This window comes from Phoca vitulina, unplaced genomic scaffold, assembly GCF_004348235.1.
Source record: "Phoca vitulina isolate PV1807 unplaced genomic scaffold, GSC_HSeal_1.0 scaffold44, whole genome shotgun sequence".
Lineage (NCBI taxonomy): Eukaryota > Metazoa > Chordata > Mammalia > Carnivora > Phocidae > Phoca > Phoca vitulina.
In genome coordinates, this window is record NW_022589747.1 from 9,315,392 (window position 1) to 9,342,801 (window position 27,410).

Sequence of the window (27,410 nt, forward strand, 5' to 3'; positions counted from 1 at the left end):
ACATACCCCCAAACGGGCATCCCCTGAGGAGGGCAATGCACGGGGGGTTCCCGTTAATGGAAACTGCACCCCTATCCTTCTGGGATGCTCTGTCAGCAATACTCCCTCACTCCCTCTCAAGGCAGAATTTTACAGACTTCAGACAGCTCCCGATCTCCCTCAGCAGAGCTGGAAGATCATCAGCAGGCTGTCTGTCCTGAAAGTTAAGATTCGGCTGACACAGCGTGAATGGGAACGGCCTTCAGGCAGCAGAAACGTTGTACCAAGATTCGCGAACTCCGAGTCCTTCAGACAGTCAGCCTCAGTTCCATCCCGGCAACTGGCGAAGCAGCTGCTGAAGGACAACACTGTCATCCCGCCCACCTTCCAAAAGATTAACTCCTCTTTCCCGGCCGCAGTCTGTGAAGATGGGAACGAGCTTTCTGCAAACTCTGTGAGCAGAAGTGCTTGTCACGAAGCCAAGCTGAACATAACTGTTTTCTTGACCGAGGCTGTCCCTGAGACCGAGAGCTCAGGTGAAGGTGATGTGATAATACGGAGTGTGGCAGAGCCCCTGGGGGAGGGGGTATGGGGGGGAGAGCAAAGCATTCGAGACCAGGAAGAGTTGTGACCTACCAAAAATACCACAGCCTCTGTATGGAGAGGGCCCTCACGCAGCACCTGGAACCACAGCAGTCCTCGTAGGGGCGGCATCTGCGGGAGAGAGGGGGCAGCACAGGCGGGTCAGTGTCCGGCTGGGAAGGAATACCGAGCCAGTCATGAGGTCCAGGCTGATTTCAGGGCAAAGGACGGGACTGGCACCGTCGCATCACAAACTGGCGGGACTGACTGCTGTCAGTCCGGACGCCCAAACGGGAAGTACTGAGATGGACGCAGTTAGCGTCATTCGAAGTGCCGTGTCTCCTATACATCTCCACGTGCTGGATCACAGGGGCTTCCCTCTGGTGAGGCCTGTGGCCAAAGGCCAGCACGAAACCCATCAGCTCTGCAGCTGGAAGGAAGCTCAACCACAGACCCGCGTCCATGCGCCCTAGATCCTGCTCAGCGCCCGATCCCTGATGAAGGTCACGAGATGGCCCTACCACATGGAAGTCCATTGAGGTTAAAAGTAGAGGTTACGAAGTCAGACGACATAGGAGGGGTAGTCCTGGGCTTGCCACTTAATGGCTGTGGGGCTTCTGACAAGTTACTCAACCTCTGTGAGCCTCAGTTGCCCGTAACTGAGTTTTTGCAGTTTCCCAGTAAAGTGGGTGGGAGGCCAGGCCCCCTTCGCAGGGCCGCTTTAAGTTTTAAGGCCATCATCCTTATACAGTCTGCTGACGGGACTGTCCTTGCTGCCCCTGCCCCTCCGCAGTGCCTGAGGCTGGGGGCCCTGCAGGGCACAGGCCATGCTCAGGGGCTGTTCCTCCCCTGGAATTGCTGCCCATTCAAGGCCCTCAGGACTCAGTGCGGACTCTAAAGAGTCACGTTAGCTTCCTTTAATACTCCACCCCCGGGCGCCTGGGTGGCTCAGATGGTTAAGCGTCTGCCTTCGGCTCAGGTCATGATCCCAGGGTCCTGGGATCGAGTCCCACATTGGGCTCCTGGCTCAGCGGGGAGCCTGCTTCTCCCTCTGGCCCTCTCCCCTCTCATGCTGTTTCTCTCTCGCTCGCTCTCTAATAAATAAATAAATAAAATCTTTAAAAAAAAAAAAATACTCCACCCCCCAACCTTTTTTTGGAAAAGAGAGACTACCATGAAAGCTGAAGCCCCTTGGTTCTGCACGTTGGTATTTATAGACACTTTCACTACAGTGACTTCAGTCCAAGCGGTAGTAGGTGGGGAAAGGGAGCAAGGTGGGTTGTTTCTCAATAACACTACACGATCATATAGTTGTGATCTAGGTTCTGGCCAGTTTTCTTCTCTTAAAAATTTAAGTAGGAAACATTCCATGTGTATGGAGTAAGAGAGTGCTAAATGTGATTTTTTTTTTTTTTAAAGCAAAAACACAGCTTACTCTAGCTGAAATAGTTGCCAGTTCAGAAATATTTTTTTTTTCCTTTTGGAATAAAATAATACTTCAAATAAAAAAAAATAGCTGGGAGAAATACACAGTTTGATCCAGGATCTTGGACACTGAATGTGTAGGTAATTCCAGTACAAATTGGCTTGTTGTATCAAGAAAAATGTGTAGAAGATAGCTCCCTAGGAAATATAAGTGAAGACCAGTTGAGATGGAGAGTTTTGAGTTCAGTGAAACTCAGCAAAGCTGAGCTCCAATGCCGTTTCTCCTTGGTTGGCTCCCAGGGCTTGTGTCTGTGTTTTTAAACACCCAGCACCCGACTGCTGCTAAATCCTCTATCATTTCAAGGACAAACTGAGCTGACAGACTCCTGCTGAACCACCACCACCACCACCACCACCAGAACCACGCACACACACATTCTGCACATGATACATGTTTTCACATCCAGTCCTCCCACAGCCCACAAACATGAACTTGTACGTACTAGGTAGAACTCATTATGATTCCTATGGGATGCTCCCATAAGTTGGTGACAGAAGGTAATCTGTTTAACTTGCTTTAATCAACCAACAAACAGCAGAGCACCGAAGTGTGTGCTTAAAAATGCTGCCGGTCGAACAAAGAAGAAAAGAGACAAACAAAAAACAGACTCTTAACTACAGAGAACAAACGGGTGGTTGCCAGCGGGGAGGTAGGCAGGGGGATGGGGGGATAGGTGATGGAGATTTCGAGTACACTTATCACGATGAGCACTGAGTAATGCGTAGAATTGTTGAATCATTATATTGTACACCTGAGACTAATATAACACCGTATATGAATTCTACTTGAATTAAACTATTTAAAAAACGCTGCTGGTTCTTACAACCTATGCACCCATCAAAAAGCCACCAAGGTGCTACTAGGAACTTGCTGGATCCTGGGGGGTGGAGCAATGAAAAGCCAGATAGAAGTCCCTGCCATGGAGGAGCTTTCTTTCTAGAAGAGAAAGACAAACAAACAAGAAAAATATGAACTATGTTGGACAGCAATACATCCTACTCTGGTGAAAACGAAAGTAGAAGCTGGAAGGCTGAAAGCGAGGGAGACGGAGTGGTAGGTAATACAAATTCAAACAGGGTGTTCAGGGATGACTCACTGAGAAGGTGACACCTGAGCGGAGACCATGCAGAAATCCAGCCTGGCAATGACCTGGCCTGGCACAAGGCCCTCAGCGTTGGTGGAGGAGTGCTGGCCCTCCGGTCCTAGTGCACACACACCGTGGTTGCATTGTCGGAAATAACGGTTAAGCACAGAATGTGAGGGGAAATGAAATGCCCAGTTCAGGGGGCTGGGGGAATCTGGGCCAGGGCTGGACCAGCAAGGACCCACTACCACCCAAACAGCACACTCTGCTCATTGATGCACAGCACTGTCCATAGCAACTCCTTGGTGCCCTCCTCCTCAAGAATCTCAACGGTCTTGGGTGACCAGTGTATGTGTGTGCATGTGTGTGTGTGTGCGTGTGCATGTTTGTGCACATCTGTGTGGAAGAAGGGGGGAGCACTCAAGGGAGAAAAAGGACTTCCTGCTTTTAGGGTAGGTGGTGTTCAAACAATTAATGGTAAACAAAGGAGATTAAACTATTTTCTATCATGAATCTGTAAAGAGAAGAATCCTCAGCAATTATGTCAGATTCATGATAACTGTGATGTTGTGATGGGCAGGATTCAAAGATGGCCCCAATATCCCCACCCCTTAGAGAACATGGCCTGCATGATCCTCTCCCCTTGAATGTGGAGGATCCCATGAATATGATGGAATGGCCATGCCCACAAGTATGGAATGCTACATGAGGTGGTATGTAACATTAAGACTCTCCTGCTGGCTTTAAGAAGGAGCTGCTGTGTGGTAAGAGGGCCATGTGGCTCGGACTGGGGGTGGTCTCCAGGAGCTGGGTGCAACCCCCAACCGGCCAGCAAGGGAACGGGGACTTCAGCCTGACAACCACAGGAACTGGATTCTGCCAGCAACCTGCCTGAACTTGCAGGAGAACCCCAAGCCCCAGATGAGGACACAACCCGGCCAACTCCTGATTTCAGCTTCGTGAGAACCAGAGCAAAGGACCCCCTAGTGGCTGTTGTGCCTAGACTTGTGATCTATAAGAATTATAAGATAATAAATATATATAGTTTCAATCTGCTAACTTTGTAGTAATTTATTATGTAGCAATAGAATACTAATACAAATAAGAACAAAGCTTACAGGTTATGAGAGCACTTCTTACATTCTAGGTACCAGGTCAGGTGCTTTACCACTATCTCATTTAGCACTCAGAGCATCCACACACAAGGGAAGTATTATTAGCCTCATGTTTGAAGGAAGCTCAGAAAACAAGGCATTAGGGATATCATGCCTCCTTTCAGTCCAGGGCACTGTCTGCTAAAGCCAAGAATGGACCCGGCCAGCATTTCGAGAAAGTGTTTGGCACAGATGCCGCCTCTCGGGTAATACTGAGTCTTCCGTTACCAAAGGGTAACTCCTTTGTCCCCACTTGGTTTGCCTACTCTTCCTTGGCCCTGCTTTTACAAGCTGCTATGGACCGAGCCATTACAGCGATCGTATGTGGTGACTATACTCATTAAGAGTGACTCCATAACCATTTAGCTCATGTGAATGAACCAAGTGGAAGAGACAAAGAGAAGGAAGGCAGTGAAGGGATGCCTTAGAACCAGCAAGAGGCTGAGAAGATGTAGAAGGTGAAGGTGAAGTTTAATGTGGTGAGAGCCATTTCCAGAGGGCAAATCAAGCCCTGAGGAAGTGGGAGGGAAAGGAGGGATATTCAGCAAGACTACAGAAACTCAGACAATGTGAACCAAGCACTGAATCCTCAGGCAAATGGCAGCGGGTCCCCGGGACAGAGCCTACAGAGAGAAATTCAGCAACCACTCTTTAATAATGCCTGTAGGGGTTCTTGCTTTAACTTGGAACTGTATATTGACCAGAGATTCCCCAAAATGCCTATGCCGCCCTATATCAGTAACTCTCTACAACTGGCAGATAACTTAATCATAAAAGATAGAAATAATGCAGTAAGATGTGATATTAGGTAAGAGTACGATGTTCATTTGGAAAGAATTACCAGTGCTACACAATATTATTCATCAGAACAGTGTTTTTCAACTACTGTGACCCACTAGTGGATTGTGAAATCAAGTTAGTAGGTTGTGATATCCATTTTATAAAGGTAAAGATTGATTTAAAAAAATCAGAGGGCATCACATAAAAGAACCGTTCTGTGAAACTGATCTTTGGCTCACATATACACCCATACAGATATGTGTGTGCTAGGTCGCAACACAGAGGGTATTTCTTCAAAGCTTCTGCTGCGTAAGCCCCCAAAGTGGACCAGCTCAAGTTTCTGTTGTGTCTAGATGAGCTTCTTTCGTCCTCCTGGTAGGTTGAGGGCAGCTTTCAGGTCCAACTAGAAGGTTACTTCCTGCTGTTAATGGTGCTGGGCTAAAACCTGTTTTTAGGTCCCCCATGACCTCTGCCTGGGTGACACTGGTCAAATGGCTGTTGCATTTTTATTCCTAATTCTACTGAAAGATGCCTTGCAACGATCAAATTCTAGAAGATGTAACTCTCATGAAGGCCCTCTCAAGTGGGAATGCCCCCTGCTCACCCGCCTACTTATGAGCACCCCCTGAAGGAGGGCAGGAGGTGGCTGTGGCAGGCTGGAGGACAGAGATGGCAGATACCTACCTGCAGCTTATGAGAAATGAGACTGTTCGTCTCTCCATTGCTCTACAGCCACCATGAGGTTTCCCTTGTCCCTCCCTCTGGGCTTTGCCCCTAACTATAACGAGAGCTGCCTCGGGCACAGTTCAGAGCTGAAGGTATACTCAGGGAGTCCATCCAATTCTGGTAAACGTAAACTTGGTTTAAAAAAAAAAAAAAAAAAAAAGGAAAGCAGGTATAGGGATAAACATTTGGTGAATGGATCATCTTTCAAGAGCTGAATTTGATAAAATGCTTCCCCTTCACAGCTACACTTACAAGCAAGCATTTGCTACTTCGAAACCTAAGCCCCTGCGGCATCCTATTTCCCAGGTTAGAAAAAAAACGCATAAGACATGAACCTCTATAAGCCTCTTGTCTCAAATTCTACACACACACACACACACACACACACACACACACACACACACACTCCCCTCAGCCTGAGAATCGAGATAGAAGGATAATGATTTTGAGTTCCTAATTCAAATTACTCTCTGTTGGCAAGATTCAACATCTAAGTGCTCTAGCTCTTTTCAGGATCCAAATTTGGAACACTAGCAGTAAATATTTGTTGTCAACTGATTATCTGCTTTCTTTCCTCAAAACAGAGCAAGCTTTATGCTCCCTTGTTTAGCTGAAGACCCATTCACTCCAAGCGTACTTGTTGGCTCATCGGCAATCCTGGACTGGCTCCCAGTGTGGATGCCGATGAGTGCCAACCTCTTGAAGGAGCACGTCATTACCCATGGGGTGACACTATTACCCCCTTTCTTTCTGCTACTTTTCCCCCAGTGAACCTGCTGGCAAATGGGAGCCCTCAGAACACACCTACTGGCATTCCAAACAGCTGTGATGACAAAAGGAAAGTTAGGTGTAACACTGAGCTGAATTAAAAGTAGTAAACATCAGCAGGCAGGCCAGCACATTAAATAAGCCATCGTCTGACACATCAGGTCTAGTGCTCCCAGGGCCTAAGCCTGAAATGGCACTGGTGTTCCGAAAGACAGCTAAAGGCTAACTAGGCTGGACGCAGAAAAAAATCAGGGTGGAGACAACAGAATGGAATTTTCCTTCTTGTTCTACTCTGTGTGCCACCTCTCAGCCTTGCAGTCGAAAGGAACAAACATTACTTTTAAGTAAATCCACTCCTCAACATAACTAATTTTAAGTCCAGCACTCTAAAACACACACGACTGCTTCAAAGATGTAAAAACAGCATGTACATCAGGAGCACTGGGTTCCTGGAATTGCTTCCTGTTAGCCAGGTATTCTTCACTGTATCCCAGGATCCAAACACAAATTTCTGATGAGGCCAGAGAAGGGGGTGTTAATTTGTAATTAAGTACATTACAGAGACAGAATGAGACTGTCCAGCCTCTCTTGTCCAGTAAGTGATAGGTGCTGAGGTCCTGAGGATACATAATGTAAAAGGAAGCATGAGACTGGAGTTAGAAATGTGTCATAGCAGTGATGAAATGCAAATATGACAGGATGGCGCCCTTGGGAGTTTCAGGAGTCTGCGAAGTAAGCACACGTCACACGTCCAGGAGGGAAGTGGGTCTGGCCACTGGACACATGTTTTCTTAGCTGTTGAGTCTGAATCTCAAGAGCAGAAAAGGATCACATCCCGGAGTAGGGAATGCTCAATACTAATGAAGTCACAAAATCTCTGTAGGAAAGAAAAATGACCAGATGTTGATATGTTAACTCTTCCATGTGGCATAAAATGGTCATTAATACTTAAACTGATTCATGGAAAATCATCTCAGCCATCTGGTAGAACCACTAAAACTATCAGTTAAGTATTCAGGGTGGAGGTCTAGAGATGGAATTTGTGGGGTCTGTTCATTTTTTTAGTGTTCAATAGAGAACAGGGCATGGTTAACAAATGACAACTTTAGAGTTTTAAGTAACTTCCCATCAACATCATGTCATTTAAAATGCCGATCTAGCCCATTACCTGCTGGATTAAGTCTCAGTGAACCATTCCCTTCCTTTAAGTCTCTGCCAGTACAACTCATTTTCCTCATCCAACCTCAAGCTTCTTAGTATGACAGGTGATCTGGGCTCCTGAATCATATACTTCATGTTGCTTCTTACACTACTTTTATTATCATCTGTTTGCTCCCACGGAGCAAAGCACACGGCGGATGCCCGAAGAAGACTTACTGAGTCAGAATCAGGGAATGCATTCAGCATTATCAGGAACCTGTGAGAAACTGGACTCCTTAGAAAAACGAAACACAGCCCCACAAGGTTTGGAGAGAACTCCAAGGGGTCAGCTTGGTCCTCAGCATACCCGATGCCCCTGGGGTATCTCCTTGGCCCATCTCTTCAAGAGCTCTGTGCCTTACTCGTATGGAGGACGCTGGCCTCTGACCATAGGCCGCGATGGACTTTCCTTTCCACTTCCTCACACAGAGGCTGCCCACTCCCTACTGCAGGATCCTGAAAGTACATGCCTTTCATGGTTTCAGGGCATTCCTCCTCATGTAGAATCCATGACTGGCCCTCACCGGTCCAATTCCCGCCTCACAGTGCCATCACAGAAGGAGTGGCCCTGTCAATGTCTGAAAGAATTCTCATGGCTTCCAGAGTCTTCTCTTCTCCAGGAAAGTGTTAAGTATAGTTTTCATACAGTCTCCGTTTCCTATCCTCAGGAAGAATGTCCACTCACTCTCATTTTTACACTTACTGCAGCCTTAGGCAGTATTAACATGTTTAGCAACCATAGAACACAGCTGAATCATAATGACAGTCCATCAGCTAAAACTTCCAGGCTTTTTTCAGTCAGTAAGTTAGGTCTTCCCATCCTGTACTGTAGCGCTACGGTGCCTAAGTACAGGATCTAAGAGTTACCTATAATTAAATTTCACGTCTGAACTCTGGTCCATTGTTTCAGTCAGTCAGGAGCTTCTGGAACCTCATTCCGTCCCTCCAAGCATTCACTATTCCTTCTAGTTTTCTGTCACTTAAATGGAAGAATCCGAGTCAAGTGTTCTTGGGACCCAGGAATGCCCATCACTACCCAGCCCATTCTGCTCCTCCTGTCCGCATCGACCCCGCAACAGATGACGTGGCACGGCAGCAGCCAATAATGCCACAGTAAGGTCAGGTGGATGGAGAATGAGGCTTGGGCCTGCCCATGGAGTGCACTCTTTCCACACCTTAATGCTGAAATCTAGAACCAGAGATCTTCCCAAAGTCCAACAGGCTGCCTGGAATAAGAAAATCAAAGGAAGAGAAAAAAAGAAACCCACCCTGCTAAGTAAGTGATTCGTGGCCTGGCCGCATGGAATGTTGGGGGGTGGGCAGGGGCGTGCACGAAAATTGAGCACCATGCAGGAGGAGTGGGAGCATGAGCATGCTCGCAGGTGCAGTACCAACCCGCCACTAAGTGGTCTTCCAATCAGCTGTCCTAGACACCAATCAGATTGGTTCACTGCCTGGATAAAAAGAAAGCGGTATTTGAATTACATACTCACTTAGAAAGGAAAGAAGGAAAAATGGATCCAAGACCTGAGACCTCCTCTCCCTACAACCTGTGAGTATGATCGCTACAGCATGACTTCCACACTGTCACTCAAATCAGTGACAAAGTATTGAGGATGGAGTGAATGGTGAACTCCATTAGACACCTTCCTTCCATTTTGGTATTTTATTAATCATCATTTTATAAGTACAGCTCTTGTACCAGTTACAAATCCACCTAACTGGCCTATTTATTTCGATCAGAATTCCCTTACTGTTGAGCTATTGTGTAAGAGGCTATTAAATGTCCCCATGAAACTCAGGCACACTGTCAAGTCACAGATCTCCCAGTCTTACGGTCTCTTTGAAAAAATTAGCCCAACCTCACAGGACATCAGAGGGGCAAACCCTAATTGGTTGTAAACGATCACAAAATAACCCTTTAAAAATCTCTTCTAGATGATTCTCCCGAAGCCTCCACTTTCCCATATGCCCTTTTTTTAAAATTTTATTTTATTATGTTAGTCACCATACATTACATCAGTTTTAGATGTAGTTTTAGATGTAGTGTTCCATGATTCATTGTTTGCGTATAGTATAACACCCAGTACTCCATGCAGAACATGCCCTCCTTAATCCCCATCACTGGGCTAACCCATCCCCCCACCCCCCATATGCCCTTTTAAAATCTCAGTTTGCTTCTTAAGTATATAGACATCCTGACTATCCCTGCCTCTTCCCTCCTAAACAAGGTCATATGTGATCTTTGTGACATTTCAGGTTTCCCACTAACCCCTGAAGCAACAGTTCCAAACACATATCAGTGAGTCACAGCCATCTCTTGCCCAAAATTGAGTCTATCATCCTAAAATCTACTACTCATCACCAATTCTACCTTCCTATAGCAAGCTTTTTTATTATTTTATTATTTTCTTTTTTTTATTATGTTATGTTAGTCACCATACAATACATCATTAGTTTTTGATGTAGTGTTCCACGATCCATTGTTTGCATATAACACCCAGTGCTCCATGCAGAACGTGCCCTCCTTAATACCCATCACCAGGCTAACCCATCCTCCCACCCCCCTCCCTTCTAGAACCCTCAGTTTGTTTCTCAGAGTCCATCATCTCTCATGGTTCGTCTCCTCCTCCTCCGATCTGCCCCCCTTCATTTTTTCCTTCCTACTATCTTCTTCTTTTTTTTTAATGTATTTTTCATTTTCATTTTCATTATGAAATTTTTCATTATTTCAATTCATTAATGAAATTTTTCATTTTCAGCCTTATGAAGGCATAACATGGCAGATCATATCTGCATTTAATATGTGCAGTTTGGTGTTTGGACAATCATCACAACCAAAATAATAGACATATTCTGGTCAGTTTCAATACTGAACATCTGTGAGAAAAAGACTTTTTATTTTAAAGGACGTTCATCTCTCCAATCACAGGTTTTAAACCTTTTATCTGGCTGTCAAGTCAAAAACTTCAGACTTGAGGATGAATTGATGGTTCACTCTGTCCACCTCAGCTGACTATTGGTATGTCAGCCTCTTTTCCTTCCTGATGTGATGTATTCTCCCTGACAGGCAGAGCTGTGCCCATCTGATGAGACAAGGCCCTGTTGTGATGATCTTTTAACTGTGATCTGGCTGACATACCTCATGGCAAAGTCAAACACCTCTGGGCCTTAAAGAGGAGACCACAGTGACTCTGATGAAAACCAACCTTCAGACTTTGAGGGTCTGCCCTGTGAATTTCTTCTCCAGAGACATATCTACATCACAAATTTAGATAAACTAGAACTGGTTGTACTTAGGGTGGCATATGGGATTTACCCAGAGAATTTTTACCTTTACTTTTACTATGGGAGAAAATACTCTCAGTGCTTATCCTAAGTTCTAAAATTAACAGATAAAATGGGTTGCAAAGGGCTCATTCCCTGGCCTCTGGGCCGTGAACCACTGCTCTCTCACAGCAGCCGCACCCAGAGTTGAGCAGGTAAAAGGCACCACGAGGCTTTAGCTACTGCTGACCTTTGCTAACTCCAAGTTTGGAGACTCTAACCTCGTGTTTCTGGGATAGAGATTTCTCCTTTTTTCTCCTCTCAGCAAACTGCTGATCACTTAAAATCAGTTCTGTTCAACTCTATCCTGAAAAACAAAGGATTTATTCCCTGTAGTGCTGGGTTAGCTCTCAGATCGAGAAACTAAATTCTGGCCAGAATAATGAGTTACTATGGAAAAATGAAAAACAGAAGTTCTCCTACGATCTTACAGAATTTAAATGTGATAATAAATTTCATCTTACTGAGATACACAGGCACGGAAAATAAAAATGGAATGATATGAATTTGCCAATGAAATCTTGAAAACAGACAGATTCTAGTACCCATTAGCTCAAAAATCACGAAAGTTAGAGTCAGGCTGACACCTGGCTTACTTTCTCAGCTTTACTTTTACTTGAGTTGGTTAACTATTATTTACATGCTCAGAACTCTTAAATCTACTCTCTGCCTCTGGACTTCCTCCTGAGCTGCAAAAACAAAGCTTCCGGGATGTTCAGCAAGAACTTCAAACTCAACATGCACAAAGCTGACATCCTCCACTCCTTCTTCTGCTAAATTCCTCCCTAAACCTGCTCTCTTCATGGTCTCTCTCACTGTCTGCCCAACTAGAAATCTCTGGAGTATCTGAGTCCCTTTTCCCCACATCTTCTGTGAAATACCATTTAAGCCCACCACTGTGTTCTTTAGCTCCATCTTCACTGAGTCAGAGCTTCCATATTTTGCCCTAACTACGGCAACAACCTCCTCACTTTCTGTCTCTACCTCTTACCCCCGTACTGTCCTGACAGCTTTCTGAAAGACCCAGCTGATGCACCATGCAGAAGGAAGTCTCAACCACTCAGACCCCTTCTCAATGAGCCTCACCTTCTTCTTCCATCTTATCTCCTGACACCTGCCAGGCACCCTAAACTCTAGCCTTGTGGTTCCCCAAATATATGATGCATCTTCATACTTCCATGCCTTACACCTTCACTATAGCCTCTGAAACTGCTCCTCACCCTTCAAAGGTCAGTTCTGTGAAGTCTTCCCTCATGCCATCCCCTCATTCTCCCCCATACACCGTGATCCTCCCTTTGCTGGATCTCCATTTCTACAGCTCTCATCGTGTTCACTGCTAATAGCATCTGTCCTCCACACAGGACCCTGAGCTTAAGAGCAATCCTATCTCATTCCTTTAAGTACTGCCCAGGGGCCTACCATGGCTCCTGGCACATCATAAGTGGTTTTGCCTTAAGCAGAAGTGACAGTGCAGCAGAAAGGAGACTCCTTCAAACATAAGAGCACAGTAACTAACATGAACTCAGAGTACGAAGGGCACGTCGATTACAACGTTACACCCAGTGCTAGTGAGGATGGTTGGAAACAAGTGTCTTCTATACTCTTGGCTGATTGTATCATGATCACTTTCGGGAGGTTAGTCCCGCAGTGTTCATTAAAATTATAAAATAAGCATAACCTTTGCTAACACAATTCTATTTTTGCAAAATTATCCCATGACAAACATAAGTTCTGGCATATAAACATACAGTAGGTAAAAAGATGTTCATTGAGTAGTGGGGCACACTAAAATCCTTTCTCCAAACTCCTGGGACCAGATACATGGAGAACTCAGAACCGTTTGGATTCATGAATGATAAGATAGGCAATACCACGTATTATATGATGCAACCGAGCAGAATCTGCATTGAAATATACAAAACATCTGCTAAAATAATCAAACAAGGAGGCCATTAGACTGAGGTGGCATCAGAACCTATGTAAGCAAACCAAAATCTAAGCTGGAGTCAATTCCTATAAATGCCTCCAGGTTAAGAACAACCACTCACAGTCAGCTACGGTTTCCCAAATAATGCAACCACTTAAACCACAGCCAATTCAATAATTTCCTTGCTTTGCTTCTCTATAAAATCCTTGCCCCAGGCTCCTGTTGGTGGAGTGCTCCTAACTACTTCCATTATGAGACTGCCCAGTTTGAATTGATGTTTACTCAAATAAACTTAAGAATTCTAATATGCCTCAGTTAATCTTTTAACACACCATACTAAATGGAATTTTAAAAAGAATAGCCTTATGTCTATTCAAATCCATTTTTGCTACCAAATGAATTATTTAAAAATTTGTTTACATGGAACATTCTCTAGGATAGCTCATATGTTAGGCCACAAAACAAATCTCCATAAATTGAAGAATAGTGAAATCATATAGTGCATTTCTTCTGACCACAACGGTATGAACTAGAAATCGATTACAAGAAAAAATAATGGAAAAAAACACAAACACGTGGAGAATAAACAGCATACTATTAAACAACCAGTGGGTCAATGAAGAGATCAAAGAGGAAATAAAAAATACATGGAGACAAATAAAAATGAAAATACAATGGTCCATAATCTCTGGGATGCAGTGAAAGCAATTCTGAGAGGAATTTATAGTGATACAGGCCTCCCTCAAGAAATAAGGAATTTTTTCCTTATTTTAACCTCACATCTAAAGACACTAGGGAAAAAAAAAAAGGAACAAAGCCCAAAGTCAGTAGAAGGAAGGAAATAATAAAGATCAGAGAATAAATAAATGAACTAGAAACTAAAAAGAACAACAGAAAAGATCAATGAAACCAAAAATGGGTTCTTTTGAAAAGATAAACAACATTGATACACCTTTAGCAAGATTCCTCAAGAAAAAAAAGAGAGAGGACCCAAATAAATAAAATCAGAAATGAAAGCAAAGTAACAACTGACACCACAGAAATGCAAAGCTTTATAGAAGACTACTACGAAAAATTATATGCCAACAAAGTGGACAGCCTAGAAGAAGGATAAATTCCTAGAAACATACAATCTTCCAAAACTGACATTTCAAAGAAATAGAAAATCTCAACAGACCAATACTGGTAATGAAATTGAATCAACAATCTAAAAGCTCCAACAAACAGAAGTCCAGGACCAGACGGATTCGCAGGTAAACTCTATAACACATTTTATTCTCCTCAAGCTAGTCCAAAAAAATAAGAGGAAGGAAAGCTTCCAAATATATTCTACAAGGTCACCATTACCCTGACACCAAAACCAGACAAGGGCACTGCAAAATAAGAAAACTACAGGCCAATATTCCTGATGAACATAGATGTAAAAACTCTCAACAAAATATTAGCAAACCACACTCATTAAAAGGATCATTCACCATGATCAAGTGGGATTTATTCTGGGGATGCAAGGGTGATTCAACATTTGCAAATGAATCTATGTGATATCCCACATTAACAAAATGAAGGATAAAAATCATATGATCATCTCAATACATGTAGAAAAAGCATTTGACAAAATTCAAGATTTGTTCATGATAAAAACTCTCAACAAAGTGGGTTTAGAGGGAACATATCTCAACATAATAAAGGCCATATATGAAAAATCCACAACTAACATCATACTCCATGGTGAAAAACTGAGAGCTTTTCCTCTAAGATCAGGAAGAAGACAAGGATATCCACTCTTACCACTTTTATTCAACACAGCACTGGAAATCCTAGCCACAGCAATCAGACGGGAAAAAGAAATAAAAGGCATCCAAATCAATAAGGAATAGGTAAAGAAGTTATATGTAGATATAGAAAACCCTAATGACTCCACCCCCCCCAAAAAAACTATTAGAATTAATAAATAAATTCAGTAAAGTTGAAGGATACAAAATTAATACAGAGATATGTTGCATTTCTATATGCTGATAATGAAGTAGCAGAAAGAGAAATGAAGAAAAAAATTTCATTTACAATTGCACCAAAAAGAATAAAATATCTAGGAATAAACTTAACCAAGGAAGTGAAAGACCTGTACTCTGAAAACTATAAAACACTGATGAAATAAATTAAAGACAACACACAAAAATGAAAAGTACATATAATGCTCATGAATTAGAAGAATTAATAGTGAATGTCTGTACTGCGCAAAGCAATCTACAGAGTCAATGCAATCCCTATCAAAATACCAATAATATTTTTCATAGAACTAGAATATATAATCCTAAAATTTGTATGGAAACAAAAAAGACACACAAAAAATCGCCAAAATAATCACCTTTGGGGGTTAGGATTCAACATATGAATTTGGGGGTGGGTGGGGAAGGACGCAAACATTCAGACCACAGCAGGAGTCTAGAGATCTTAAGGGTAGATAACCAGGGAAATATTTCTCCCTGCTCTGAGGACAAGAAAATGCCTCTACCTTACGCCAAGAATCATCCTTGATAAAGCCAACAATAAGAACAGAGAAAGAAGAAAAATTCTTCCTTAGAGTATCTGTCCCTAGACCAGACCAGACACCTCCTCTCCCAAGGCTGCTAAGCAAAGGCCATGCTCAGCTAGCTCCATCATGGCAGAACCGCAAGGGCCCCGTAAAGCGGCACGCAGAGGAACGCACAGTGAAGGGAGTGCACCTGCTCCCTACCCCCACCAGTCCTTCCCACTCTGCACACCCTCAAGCTCCCAGTGCTGCTGGGAAGAGAGCGGGGCACATGGCGTCCAGGGGCACATGGAGTCCAGCCGACGTGGCAGAGAGGCAGCTCTCCAAAAGGCTTAGGATCTGACAACAGAATAGGGAGGTGTGGTGCACAGCAGCGCCTCCTACTTCTCAGAGGTGGCCTTGTGTTTCAGAGCCCCTGGAACTGAATCCTTCATATAGGGCCTTTTTCATATATGGATTTTTCATACATGGCCTTTATTATGTTGAGATATGTTCCCTCTAAACCCACTTTGTTGAGAGTTTTTATCATGAACAAATCTTGATCAGTTCCAGGGGCTCTGAAACACAAGGCCAGGCAGGGAAGGCAGCCCAGCCAGGCCTGGCTCTGCAAAGCCTGTTTTCTGGGCTGTTGATCTGACATTGGCAAATAACACTCCATCCACTCACACCAGTAATTATTCACAACAGAGAAATGGACCCAGAGAGACACAATAAACCAGGGTAATGTGAGTGCTTTACAAGAAGCTTCAACACTCCAGTGGGAGACTCGGGACTAGGGCCTGAAAATGGCCTGGTCAAAATCAATAGGAAGGGAAGAGCAGTACTGGAAGGAACGGCCTCTACCCGAGCTGCCCAGAGCTGGGCACATACTGCTGCTCAATAAGCCGTGGCCCGTGAACTCCTGGACAGCAGGTCCCGGCTCCCTCACCTTTACTTCCCACGGTCCCTCTCCTCACTCCCTCCTCCTTTGGTGGTGGTGTGGAAATAGCAGGTACTCAACAAATGTTAGCAGAATTAACGCATGACCCTGATGGTGTCTTCTTTCATTATCTGTCATGTATCCTATCTTCCTTTTGCATTTGACCAAAACACTTTCCATCCATATGTTCCATTCCATTCTCTTCTTTGAGCTAGGCATGGTGTGGACTCCCTTGAGTCTCGGTGGGGCTGACTTCCGAGAAATTTCCCCACATTCTCTCCTTCAGTGGTACTTGGATCTGGACCCAAAGCTAAAATAAGTGAGTAAATGGAACATCTAGAATTCAGACGCTCTGCATCCCTGTTCTAGCCACGTGGCAGCCACAGATGCGACCAGTTATGCAAAAGGCCCTTGAAGAAGATACAGGCCCCAGTGAATGGCTTAACCTCCCCTGTTGCCAGTTATTTCATTTGTAAAACTAGGTAGGAATGATTTTAAGGTTTCCTTAGTTTTCTAAGAAAATATAGATAAATCAAGGACCACCTTTGGGGTCAAACCTTTCCCACCTGCCAGCTCTGCAGAGGGCCACTAGGCTATCTCACTTCAAAATCACTGGTGTCTAGGTTAAGAAGACACAACCCACTTCTAACCTATCCTCAATTTTCTGGAAAGAATTACTAGATTCATTTCTATTCATAAAGAACAGGAAATATGCACACCTAAATCACAAGCTTTCTCTGGCTTGTTTAAAATCACATGAAAAAAGTCATTGTCCGAATTAACATCCATTGTACCTGACTGTCGCAAAGCTTCAGCTCAGCACCTAGGACGATGCCTTAGGAACCTCAAAATGTGAAACAGTGAGTGGTCACAGGCTTCTAGATCCATCCCACTGTCTGACCGTGTGATTCACATCTTCTTCCTACTGTTGTGTCAATACTAAGACCTGCGGAAGAAAGATGACTCATTCCTTTGAAAGAAAATATTCGGTGGTTTTGTATTTGGCAGGAAGGGTGGATCCCTAATAAGCTATAATCCAGCCCACATCTGCAGGCTTGTTTCTGCTACAATTCATAAGCCTACTTGGTCATTCATCTTTTATTGCCTATGCTCTACATTATTTTGCACAGACAGCCAGAGGGTGTCACTGAATAAGCAGGATGAGACCTTGCAAGACTACTTAGCATAGGAAACTAAGACCCAGAAAGCTTAGGAGATTTGCCCATGATCACACAGCGACCGAATGGCAGAGGAGGACTAGAGAAGGTCTTGACTTCCAGTCCCTAAAACATCTTCCATCACTAAAGATTGGCGGTGACTCACTCTTGCCTTCTCCAAGGCTACAAATGTGCACCGAAAGCCTCCTGTGTCAGGCCCTGTGTTAGCACAGGGACACGAAAGTCAGCAAGACAGAACTCACGTCCTCAACAGACTCCCAGTCTAGGGAGGCGACAGTGAGTCTGATGATGGTTCAAACATGGTACCAAAGGACCAGAGAAGGATAGATGCCCCTCAGCTGAAACAGAGATAAAGGATGAGAGGCCACTATCAAAAGCTTTCTGGAGGAGATCATACATATAACAAGCTTAGAAAGGGCACTGCACAGAGTGAGCACTCAATCCATGTCAGCTGTTGTCATTTTTAGTCTCTGAATTATAATTAATTCCCCTGATGTCGTGGAGGGCCCTGCCTCAGCTGCAGTCTGGGAAAACTCAGGGACACACTCTGCTCTGTCTTGATCTGAGGGAGACATGGAAATGTGGGTGGATCTTGGTGACCACTGTAGAGCGAGCCAGGGCCCTCCAATGTGAGGTTCCTCCACCACTGTCAACTTTGGAGAAGGCCTTAAGGTCCCTGGCCCCACACTTGGAAACTCACCCATCTACGTGCCCATCATAGACTCGGCACTGGAACACTTTCCACTGGCGTCTGCTTCCCAAGCTGCCTCCCACCTCCGCCCTTGAAGATACATGTCCATTCATGGATGGCGGCTGTGGGCAAGAGAGCTGCTGGGACCAGCCTCAGGCTGCAAATCTTAGCAGAAAGGATGACATTTCTTGTAGAGAGGGGAGACACTGCTCCTGATCTGTGAGCACCCCTCCCACCAACCTCCGCCCAGGAAGGGGTCAGTTATGGCCATGGCGCTACCCACTCAGGCACAAAGTGCACCCTGTGCCAACCTCTGGATCCCGGAGCCAGGCTGGGAAGGGCCCTTCTGAGAATCACCAAGAGCATGCCCCACGGTGAGCCAAACTCAACCAGTCCTCCCGTCCCTCTGGGGCGGCAATCCTTGTATGTTAAGTCAGGGGTCCCACCTGGTCATCTATGGACACAGACCCCCGGCCCTCTCCAGGCCATAATGCAAGTACGTATTAGTGACGGGATACACACATTATGAACATGCACAGCAGTATCTACCCTGACTGCGACTGAATACAGAAGTTATTACCACATCTACTTTATAACAGGAGAATGAAGGCCCAGAGGCCAAGTGATCTGCCGAGTTGCTCAGTGGGTGAGAGCAGGTGAGCCCAGAACTACCTCTCCTGCATTGCCTGGCTGCCCTTTGCACACTCAGGAGCACTGGGTGCACTACCTGAGACAGAAGAGCAGTTCCCAGGCACCTGACAAGGCACAAGGAACTCAGCACTGCCTGCAGCTACCTGGGCATATAAAGGGAGCTCCAGGACGTGAGGCTGCCTTTAGATTAATGCCACCTTTCACTGCAGTACTTTCTGGACACTAAACAAACAGGGAAGAAAGAGTGCTCCTTCAGATCTACGTGGCCCTGTGCCTGCCACTGCCCCAGGACGTGCTCCTTGGCAAGGTCCTTCTCTTATCTTCTCATCTCGTGCCTCCCGCGGCTCACATCGAGTTCTAAGCTATGTGGACAAAGAGGGTTGAATGCACAAGTCCTTGGTAGAAGACCAATTCAAGCAGAGGGAGAATGAAAGTGAAGGAACTCGATTTGGTGAGGCCACGTGACCACCTAGCTATTTTTAATTCATACTGTTGCTAGGAGGAGATACAAGGAAGCTCTGAACCAAAGTACAAAAAAGGCACGTTTTAATTAAAGGCTTTTGAAAGGGCAGTCTGTAGATAAGAAAGAAAGGTAGTAGAATGAAGGGTAGGGCGAAAGGAAAAAAAATTTGAAACGTGCTTTTCCTCTGTTTGGATTTTAAAGGGACTTTTTCTTCAAAAATAAGAATATTTTATTTGTACATACATGTATGCAGGCTTCCAGCTCAACAGAGGTTAAAAAAAAAAACAACAAATGAAAGAAATAAAAAAATTGACTGAAGGGAGAGGGCAGTGACAGAAAGATAATTTAGCATAAAGAAATCTAAACAGGCGATGGTAATTTTGTACATCTAGGTAGCTACAGTGGAAGCCCAATTATCTTAAAAAATGAGCCTCTATTAGCTCAGTACCTTTAATGCTGAAATAAAATTCAGGAACATGCAGAAAAGCAGGAAAAGTAGGAGGACCATATGGGATTTCTGGTGAGACAAATGAAATTAGATTTCAAATATAAGAGTAAAATCTCTAAAACAAGTTTGCACACTAGATGTTCTCTCCCTAATGCATTCCACGGTAAATTATAGGCATGAAACAGAGGTATCATTTGGAATACATTTTCTGCAGGGGAAAAAACCCTGTCACAGGGTAAGAGGATGCCATCTTGAGTCAACATATCTTCAAGAAATTATCTATCTTGAAGACTCTCATATAAAGCACTTTACCCAGAAGAAATGAAAGGCAGAATACACCAGAAGTGTATTTTTCAAGTGAGATCTGTTAACTCATGGGTTTTAAATTTAATGTTAAAGGTGCTTCAAAAATAACGGCTCAGTCACACCTTATTATACTGCAGCTTCCAGGAGCACGAGCGCCTTCCCTGTCCTACACCAGTGTCTCCCAGCAACAAACACATTGGCAGACACTCCACAAGTGTCTGGGGACAGAACGAATGAAGCGCAGCTGTCTCAGTCCCTCGAGATGCTGCACACATGTCCAAATTCTCCAGTGGAGAGAATCAATCACATCCTAGGTCATAAATCAGGTCTCAGCTGGTACCAAAAGATTGGGATCATTCCCTGCCTATTTTCAGACCACAATGCTTTGAAACTAGAACTCAATCACAAGAGGAAAGTCGGAAAGAACTCAAATACATGGAGGCTAAAGAGCATCCTACTGAAGAATGAATGGGTCAACCAGGAAATTAAAGAAGAATTTAAAAAATTCATGGAAACCAATGAAAATGAAAACACAACTATTCAAAATCTTTGGGATGCAGCAAAGGCAGTCCTAAGAGGAAAGTATATAGCAATACAAGCCTTTCTCCAGAAACAAGAAAGGTCTCAAGTACACAACCTAACCCTACACCTAAAGGAGCTGGAGAAAGAACAGCAAATAAAGCCTACACCCAGCAGGAGAAGAGAAATAATAAAGATCAGAGCAGAAATCAATGAAATAGAAACTAAAAGAGCAGTAGAACAGATCAACGAAACTAGGAGCTGGTTCTTTGAAAGAATTAACAAGATTGATAAACCCCTGGCCAGACTTATCAAAAAGAAAAGAGAAATGACCCAAATCAACAAAATCATGAATGAAAGAGGAGAGATCACAACCAACACCAAAGAAATACAAATAATTATAAGAACATATTATGAGCAAGTATATGCCAGCAAATTAGATAACCTGGAAGAAATGGATGCATTCCTAGAGATGTATCAACTACCAAAACTGAACCAGGAAGAAATAGAAAACCTGAACAGACCTATAACCACTAAGGAAATTGAAGCAGTCATCAGAAATCTCCCAACAAACAAAATCCCAGGGCCAGATGGCTTCCCAGGGGAATTCTACCAAACATTTAAAGAAGAATTAATACCTATTCTTCTGAAAATGTTCCAAAAAATAGAAATGGAAGGAAAACTTCCAAACTCATTTTATGAGGCCACCATTACCTTGATCCCAAAACCAGACAAAAGACCCCATCAAAAAGGAGAATTACAGACCAACATCCCTGATGAACATGCATGCAAAAATTCTCACCAAAATACTAGCCAATAGGATCCAACAGTACATTAAAAGGATTATTCACCATGACCAAGTGGGATTTATCCCTGGGCTGCAAGGTTGGTTCAACATCCACAAATCAATCAACGTGATACAATACATTAACAAAAGAAATAATAAGAATCATATGAGCCTCTCAACAGATGCAGAAAAAGCATTTGACAAAGTACAGCATCCTTTCTTGATCAAAACTCTTCAGAGTATAGGCATAGAGGGTACATACCTCAATATCATAAAAGCCATCTATGAAAAACCTACAGCGAATAACATTCTCAATGGGGAAAAACTGAGAGCTTTCTCCCTAAGGTCAGGAACACGGCAGGGATGTCCAATATCACCACTGCTATTCAACATAGTATTAGAAGTCCTAGCCACTGCAATCAGACAACAAAAAGAAATAAAAGGCATCCAAATCAGCAAAGAAGTCAAACTCTCACTCTTTGCAGATGATATGATACTTTATGTGGAAAACCCCAAAGACTCCACCCCAAAACTGCTAGAACTCATACAGGAATTCAGTAAAGAGGCAGGATATAAAATCAATGCACAGAAGTCAGTGGCATTCCTATACACCAACAATAAGACAGAAGAAAGAGAAATTAAGGAGTCGATCCCATTTACAATTGCACCCAAAACCATAAGATACCTAGGAATAAATCTAACCAAAGAGGCAAAGAATCTGTACTCAGAAAACTGTAAAATACTCATGAAAGAAACTGAGGAAGACACAAAGAAATGGAAAAACGTTCCATGCTCATGGATTGGAAGAACAAATATTGTGAAGATGTCAATGCTACCTAGAGCAATCTACACATTCAATGCAATCCCCATCAAAATACCATCCACTTTTTTCAAAGAAATGGAACAAATAATCCTAAAATTTGTATGGAACCAGAAAAGACCCCGCATAGCCAGAGGAATGTTGAAAAAGAAAAGCAAAGCTGGCGGCATCACAATTCCGGACTTCCAGCTCTACTACAAAGCTGTCATCATCAAGACAGTATGGTACTGGCACAGAAACAGACACATAGATCAATGGAACAGAATAGAGAGCCCAGAAATGGACCCTCAACTCTATGGTCAACTAATCTTCGACAAAGCAGGAAAGAATGTCCAATGGAAAAAAGACAGTCTCTTCAACAAATGGTGTTGGGAAAATTGGACAGCCACATGCAGAAGAATGAAACTGGACCATTTCCTTACACCACACACAAAAATAGACTCCAAATGGTTGAAAGACCTCAGTGTGAGACAGGAGTCCATCAACATCCTAAAGGAGAACACAGGCAGCAACCTCTTCGACCTCAGCCGCAGCAACTTCTTCTAGAAACATCGCCAGAGGCAAGGGAAGCAAGGGCAAAAATGAACTATTGGGACTTCATCAAGATAAAAAGCTTTTGCAAAGCAAAGGAAACAGTCCACAAAACCAAAAGACAACCGACAGAGTGGGAGAAGATATTTGCAAATGACATATCAGATAAAGGGCTAGTATCCAAAATCTATAAAGAACTTATCAAACTCAACACCCAAAGAACAAAGAATCCAATCAAGAAATGGGCAGAAGACATGAACAGACATTTTTCCAAAGAAGACATCCAAATAGCCAACAGACACATGAAAAAGTGCTCAATATCGCTCGGCATCAGGGAAATCCAAATCAAAACCTCAATGAGATACCACCTCACACCAGTCAGAATGGCTAAAATTAACAAGTCAGGAAATGACAGATGTTGGCAGGGATGCGGAGAAAGGGGAACCCTCCTACACTGTTGGTGGGAATGCAAGCTGGTGCAGCCACTCTGGAAAACAGTATGGCGGTTCCTCAAAAAGTTGAAAATAGAGCTACCATATGATCCAGCAATTGCACTACTGGGTATTTACCCCAAAGATACAAAAGTAGGGATCCGAAAGGGTACGTGCACCCCAATGTTTATGGCAGCAATGTCCACAATAGCCAAACTGTGGAAAGAGCCAAGATGTCCATCGACAGATGAATGGATAAAGAAGAGGTGGTATATATATACAATGGAATATTATGCAGCCATCAAAAGGAATGAAATCTTTCCATTTGCAATGACGTGGATGGAACTGGAGGGTGTTGTGCTGAGCGAAATAAGTCAAAGAGAGAAAGACATGTATCATATGACCTCACTGATATGAGGAATTCTTAATCTCAGGAAACAAACTGAGGGTTGCTGGAGTGGGGGGTGGGGTGGGAGGGATGGGGTGACTGGGTGATGGACACTGGGGAGGGTATGTGTTCTGGTAAGCGCTGTGAATCGTGCAAGACTGTTGAATCTCAAATCTGTACCTCTGAAACAAATAATACAATATATGTTAAGAAAAAAAAAAAGAAAAAGAGAGCAGGAGGGGAAGAATGAAGGAGAGGAAATCGGAGGGGCAGACGAGCCGTGAGAGACGATGGACTCTGAAAAACAAACTGAGGGTTCTAGAGGGGAGGGGGCTGGGAGGATGGGTTAGCCTGGTGATGGGTATTGAGGAGGGCACGTTCTGCATGGAGCACTGGGTGTTATGCACAAACAATGAATCATGGAACACTATATCTAAAACTAATGATGTAATGTATGGGGATTAACATAACAATAAAAAAATTAAAAAAAAAAATTCTGCAGTGGAGAGACCACATGGCACTGGCCTGGATGCTCGATCCTGACACCCAGGCTCCCAGGGAGGGTGAGCTCAAGCCGGATCCAAGTCACCTTTACCGGTACCACCACCTGTGCCAGCCCCGTGGAAACCATGACAGAGCTGGCTTTGGGGAACAAGAGTTGCTCCCCGTGTCCTCCACAGACCCCAGTGCTTCTAGTTAGGGCTGTGATCTTTCTGGGCCTATCATCGGGCCTGCAGCAAATCCATCCTCGAGCAGCATAAGCTTGGATGGAGTAGAATACATCTAAGCCACTTCTCCCCGCTCCTCACTCATCCCCAACTGGATGGACAGCAGGGAGGAGAACCTTCATGTGGAAATACCTCACGGGGCAGCGGAGTGGAAAGCTCAGCTTGTAGAACCAACCCCGTGTGCACACAGACGAGAAGCAAACGGACCGTGGGGGTGTATATGTTTGCGTACGATTTCAGTGCTGACCACGCACAGGCCCCATGCTACACACCCCGGTCAACACTCACGTTCACATTTCATGAAGAAGCTAACTGAGAATCAGGTCAAAAGGCCAGTAAAGAATGGAGTGCAGCGGCTGTAATGTGCGGAACTAGATAAAGGCAGTGACTTCACCTCGCTGTGAATATACTATAGGCCGCTGAATGAACTGTTCACTTGAAAATGGTGACTTTTGCTATGTGAATTTCACCTCAATTAAAAAGAAAGTCATAGAGCAAATACTTGAACTCTGATCTTCGGGACCCTGGAGGCTTAAAGTCTATGATTAAGGAAAAGGTGCCAGAGGGGCACCTGGGTGGCTCAGTCGGTGAAGTGTCTGCCTTCGGCTCAGGTCATGATCCCGGGGTCCTGGGATCGAACCCCGCATTGGGCTCCCTGCTCAACGGGGAGCCTGCTTCTCCCACCCCTGCTCATGCTCGTTCTCCGTCTCTCCCAAATAAATAAATAAAATCTTTAAAAAGAAAAAAAAGAAAAAGAAAAGGTGGCAGAACATGGGAAATAAAAAGGGGGAGAACCAAGCGGGTAGGAAATCAACTGTGCAAACATGACAGTAAACACCCAATGCCACACACCGTGTCAAGCTGCGGGGTTAAGTAGATGTACAGGCCCATCCTGGAAGCACCCACAGGACATACAGCACCGTGTGAAGACTATCCAAGATGCAACACCAGAGCCAAAATGAGGAAGGAGGAATGAATTCTGAAGGGAAGCTTTCCTGCCAGCGAAGAGCCCGCCAGCCAGAGAACTAGGAAGGATGCAGGGCCGCCTGTAGAAGTCAGCGTGGGCCCTACCGTAGGGACTGAAGAAAAAGGCACCCACTCAGCATTCAGGGATGTCCGCTGGGTGCCAGGCCATCTTAGGCACTGGGAATTCAAATACTCCAAAGTCATGGTCCTGGTCCTCATGGGACTCACAATAAAGAAAGAAGATAAAACCAGACAAATATCTTGGAAATCTACTGTTAAAGGTGGCTAAAAATTTGGACTTTGTTCCTGATGTTTTTAAGCAGTAAAGTGACTTGAAAATTTCAGTAACTTAGAAAGAAGTGAGAATTTGATGAGAGAAAGGAATGAAAGAAGACCCATTAGAAAGCCATCTGCATATTCAATGCAATCCCTATCAAAACTCCAACGGCACTTTTCGCAGAAATAGAAAAAACAATCCTAAAATTTGCAAGGAACAAGAGACCAGGAGTAGCCAAAGCAATCCTGAGGAAGAACAAAACTGGATGTATCACACTTCCTGATTTCAAACTACACCATAAAGATACAGTAATGAAAACAGTACGGTACTAGCAGAAAAACAGACATATTGACCAAAAGGACAGAATAGAGAGCCCAGACACAAGCCCTCCCGTTTATAGTCAATTAATATTTCACAAGGGAGCCAAGACTCAGTGGGGCAAGAATGGTCCCTTCAACAAATGGTGCTGGGAAAACCAAAGAAATGCTTGCAGGACAATGAAATTGGATCTCTACCTCACACCACTCACAAAAATTAACTTGGAATGGATCCACGACTCCCAATACCTGATAAACTAAAAATCCTAGAAGAAAATATAGGGAAGAAGCTCCTCGACGTTTGTCCCGGCAATGATTTTTTTGGATCTGACACCAAAAGCACAAACAACAAAAGCAAACATCAACAGAAAGGGTGACACTACATCAAACTAAAAAGCTACTCTAAGCAAAAGGGACAATCAACAAAATAAAAAGGCAACCTATGGAAGGGGAGAAAATATGGGTAAACCACTTATCAGATAAGGGGTTAATATCCAAAATACACAAGGAACTCATACAACTCAATAGGGGAAAATAACAATAATAATAATAATAATAATCTGATTAAAATGGGCAGAGGAACTGAATAGACAGTTTTCCAAAGAAAACAAACAAATGGCCAACAAGTACATGAAAAAGTGCTCAACATCACTCATCATCAGGGAAATGCAAATCAAACCACACAGAGGTATCACCTCATACATGTTAAAATGGCTATCACCAAAAAGGTAAGAGACAACAAGTGTCAGTCAGGGTATGGAGACAGGGGAACCCGGAACCCTGTGCACAGGTGGAATTGTAAACTGGTATAGCCACTACGGAAAGCAGTATGCAGAGTCCTCAAAAAATTAAGAATAAAATTACAATATATGATCTAGCAATCCCACTTGTAGCTAAACATGCAAAGGAAATGAAAAGAGGATCTTGAAGAGATATCTGCACTCCCGTGTTCACTGAAGCATTATTCACAACAGCTATGATACTGAAGCAACCAAAATGTCCATCAACAGATGAACAGATAAAAAAGATGTAATATACACATAAAATGAAATATTAACCACCCACAAGAAAGAGGGAAATTTTGCCATTTGTAACAACATGGATGTACCTCGAGGGCATTATGGTAAGTGAAATAAGTCAGAAAAAGATACTCTATGATCTCACTTATATGTGGAATCCAAAAAAGCCAAATTCAAGAGAGTAGAATGGTGGCTGCCAGAGCCTGGGGGTGGGGGAAATGAGGAGATACGGGTCAAAGAGTAAAAATTTCCAGTTATAAGATGAGTAAGTTCTGGGGATGTCAGGTACAGCATGGTTATTATAGTTAACAATACTGTATTATATACTTTAAAGTTGCTAAACAGAGTCAATCTAAGTATTCTCACCACAAAAAAAAAAAGAAAAAGAAATGGCAATTATGGGATATAATGGAGGTGTTAGCTAAAGC

At 43.7% G+C, this 27,410-nt stretch overlaps 1 protein-coding gene across 2 annotated transcripts in view; it reads right to left on the reverse strand.

Moving 5' to 3' along the window:
* The window catches only part of VOPP1 (VOPP1 WW domain binding protein), a 107,537-nt gene that overhangs the window by 31,253 nt on the left and 48,874 nt on the right, over window positions 1–27,410 (reverse strand). For both annotated transcript variants that reach the window (XM_032430457.1, XM_032430456.1), the window contains one exon: window positions 616–693. In XM_032430457.1, the coding sequence (XP_032286348.1) occupies window positions 616–693 (78 nt within the window). The remainder of the gene's footprint in view (window positions 1–615; window positions 694–27,410) is intronic.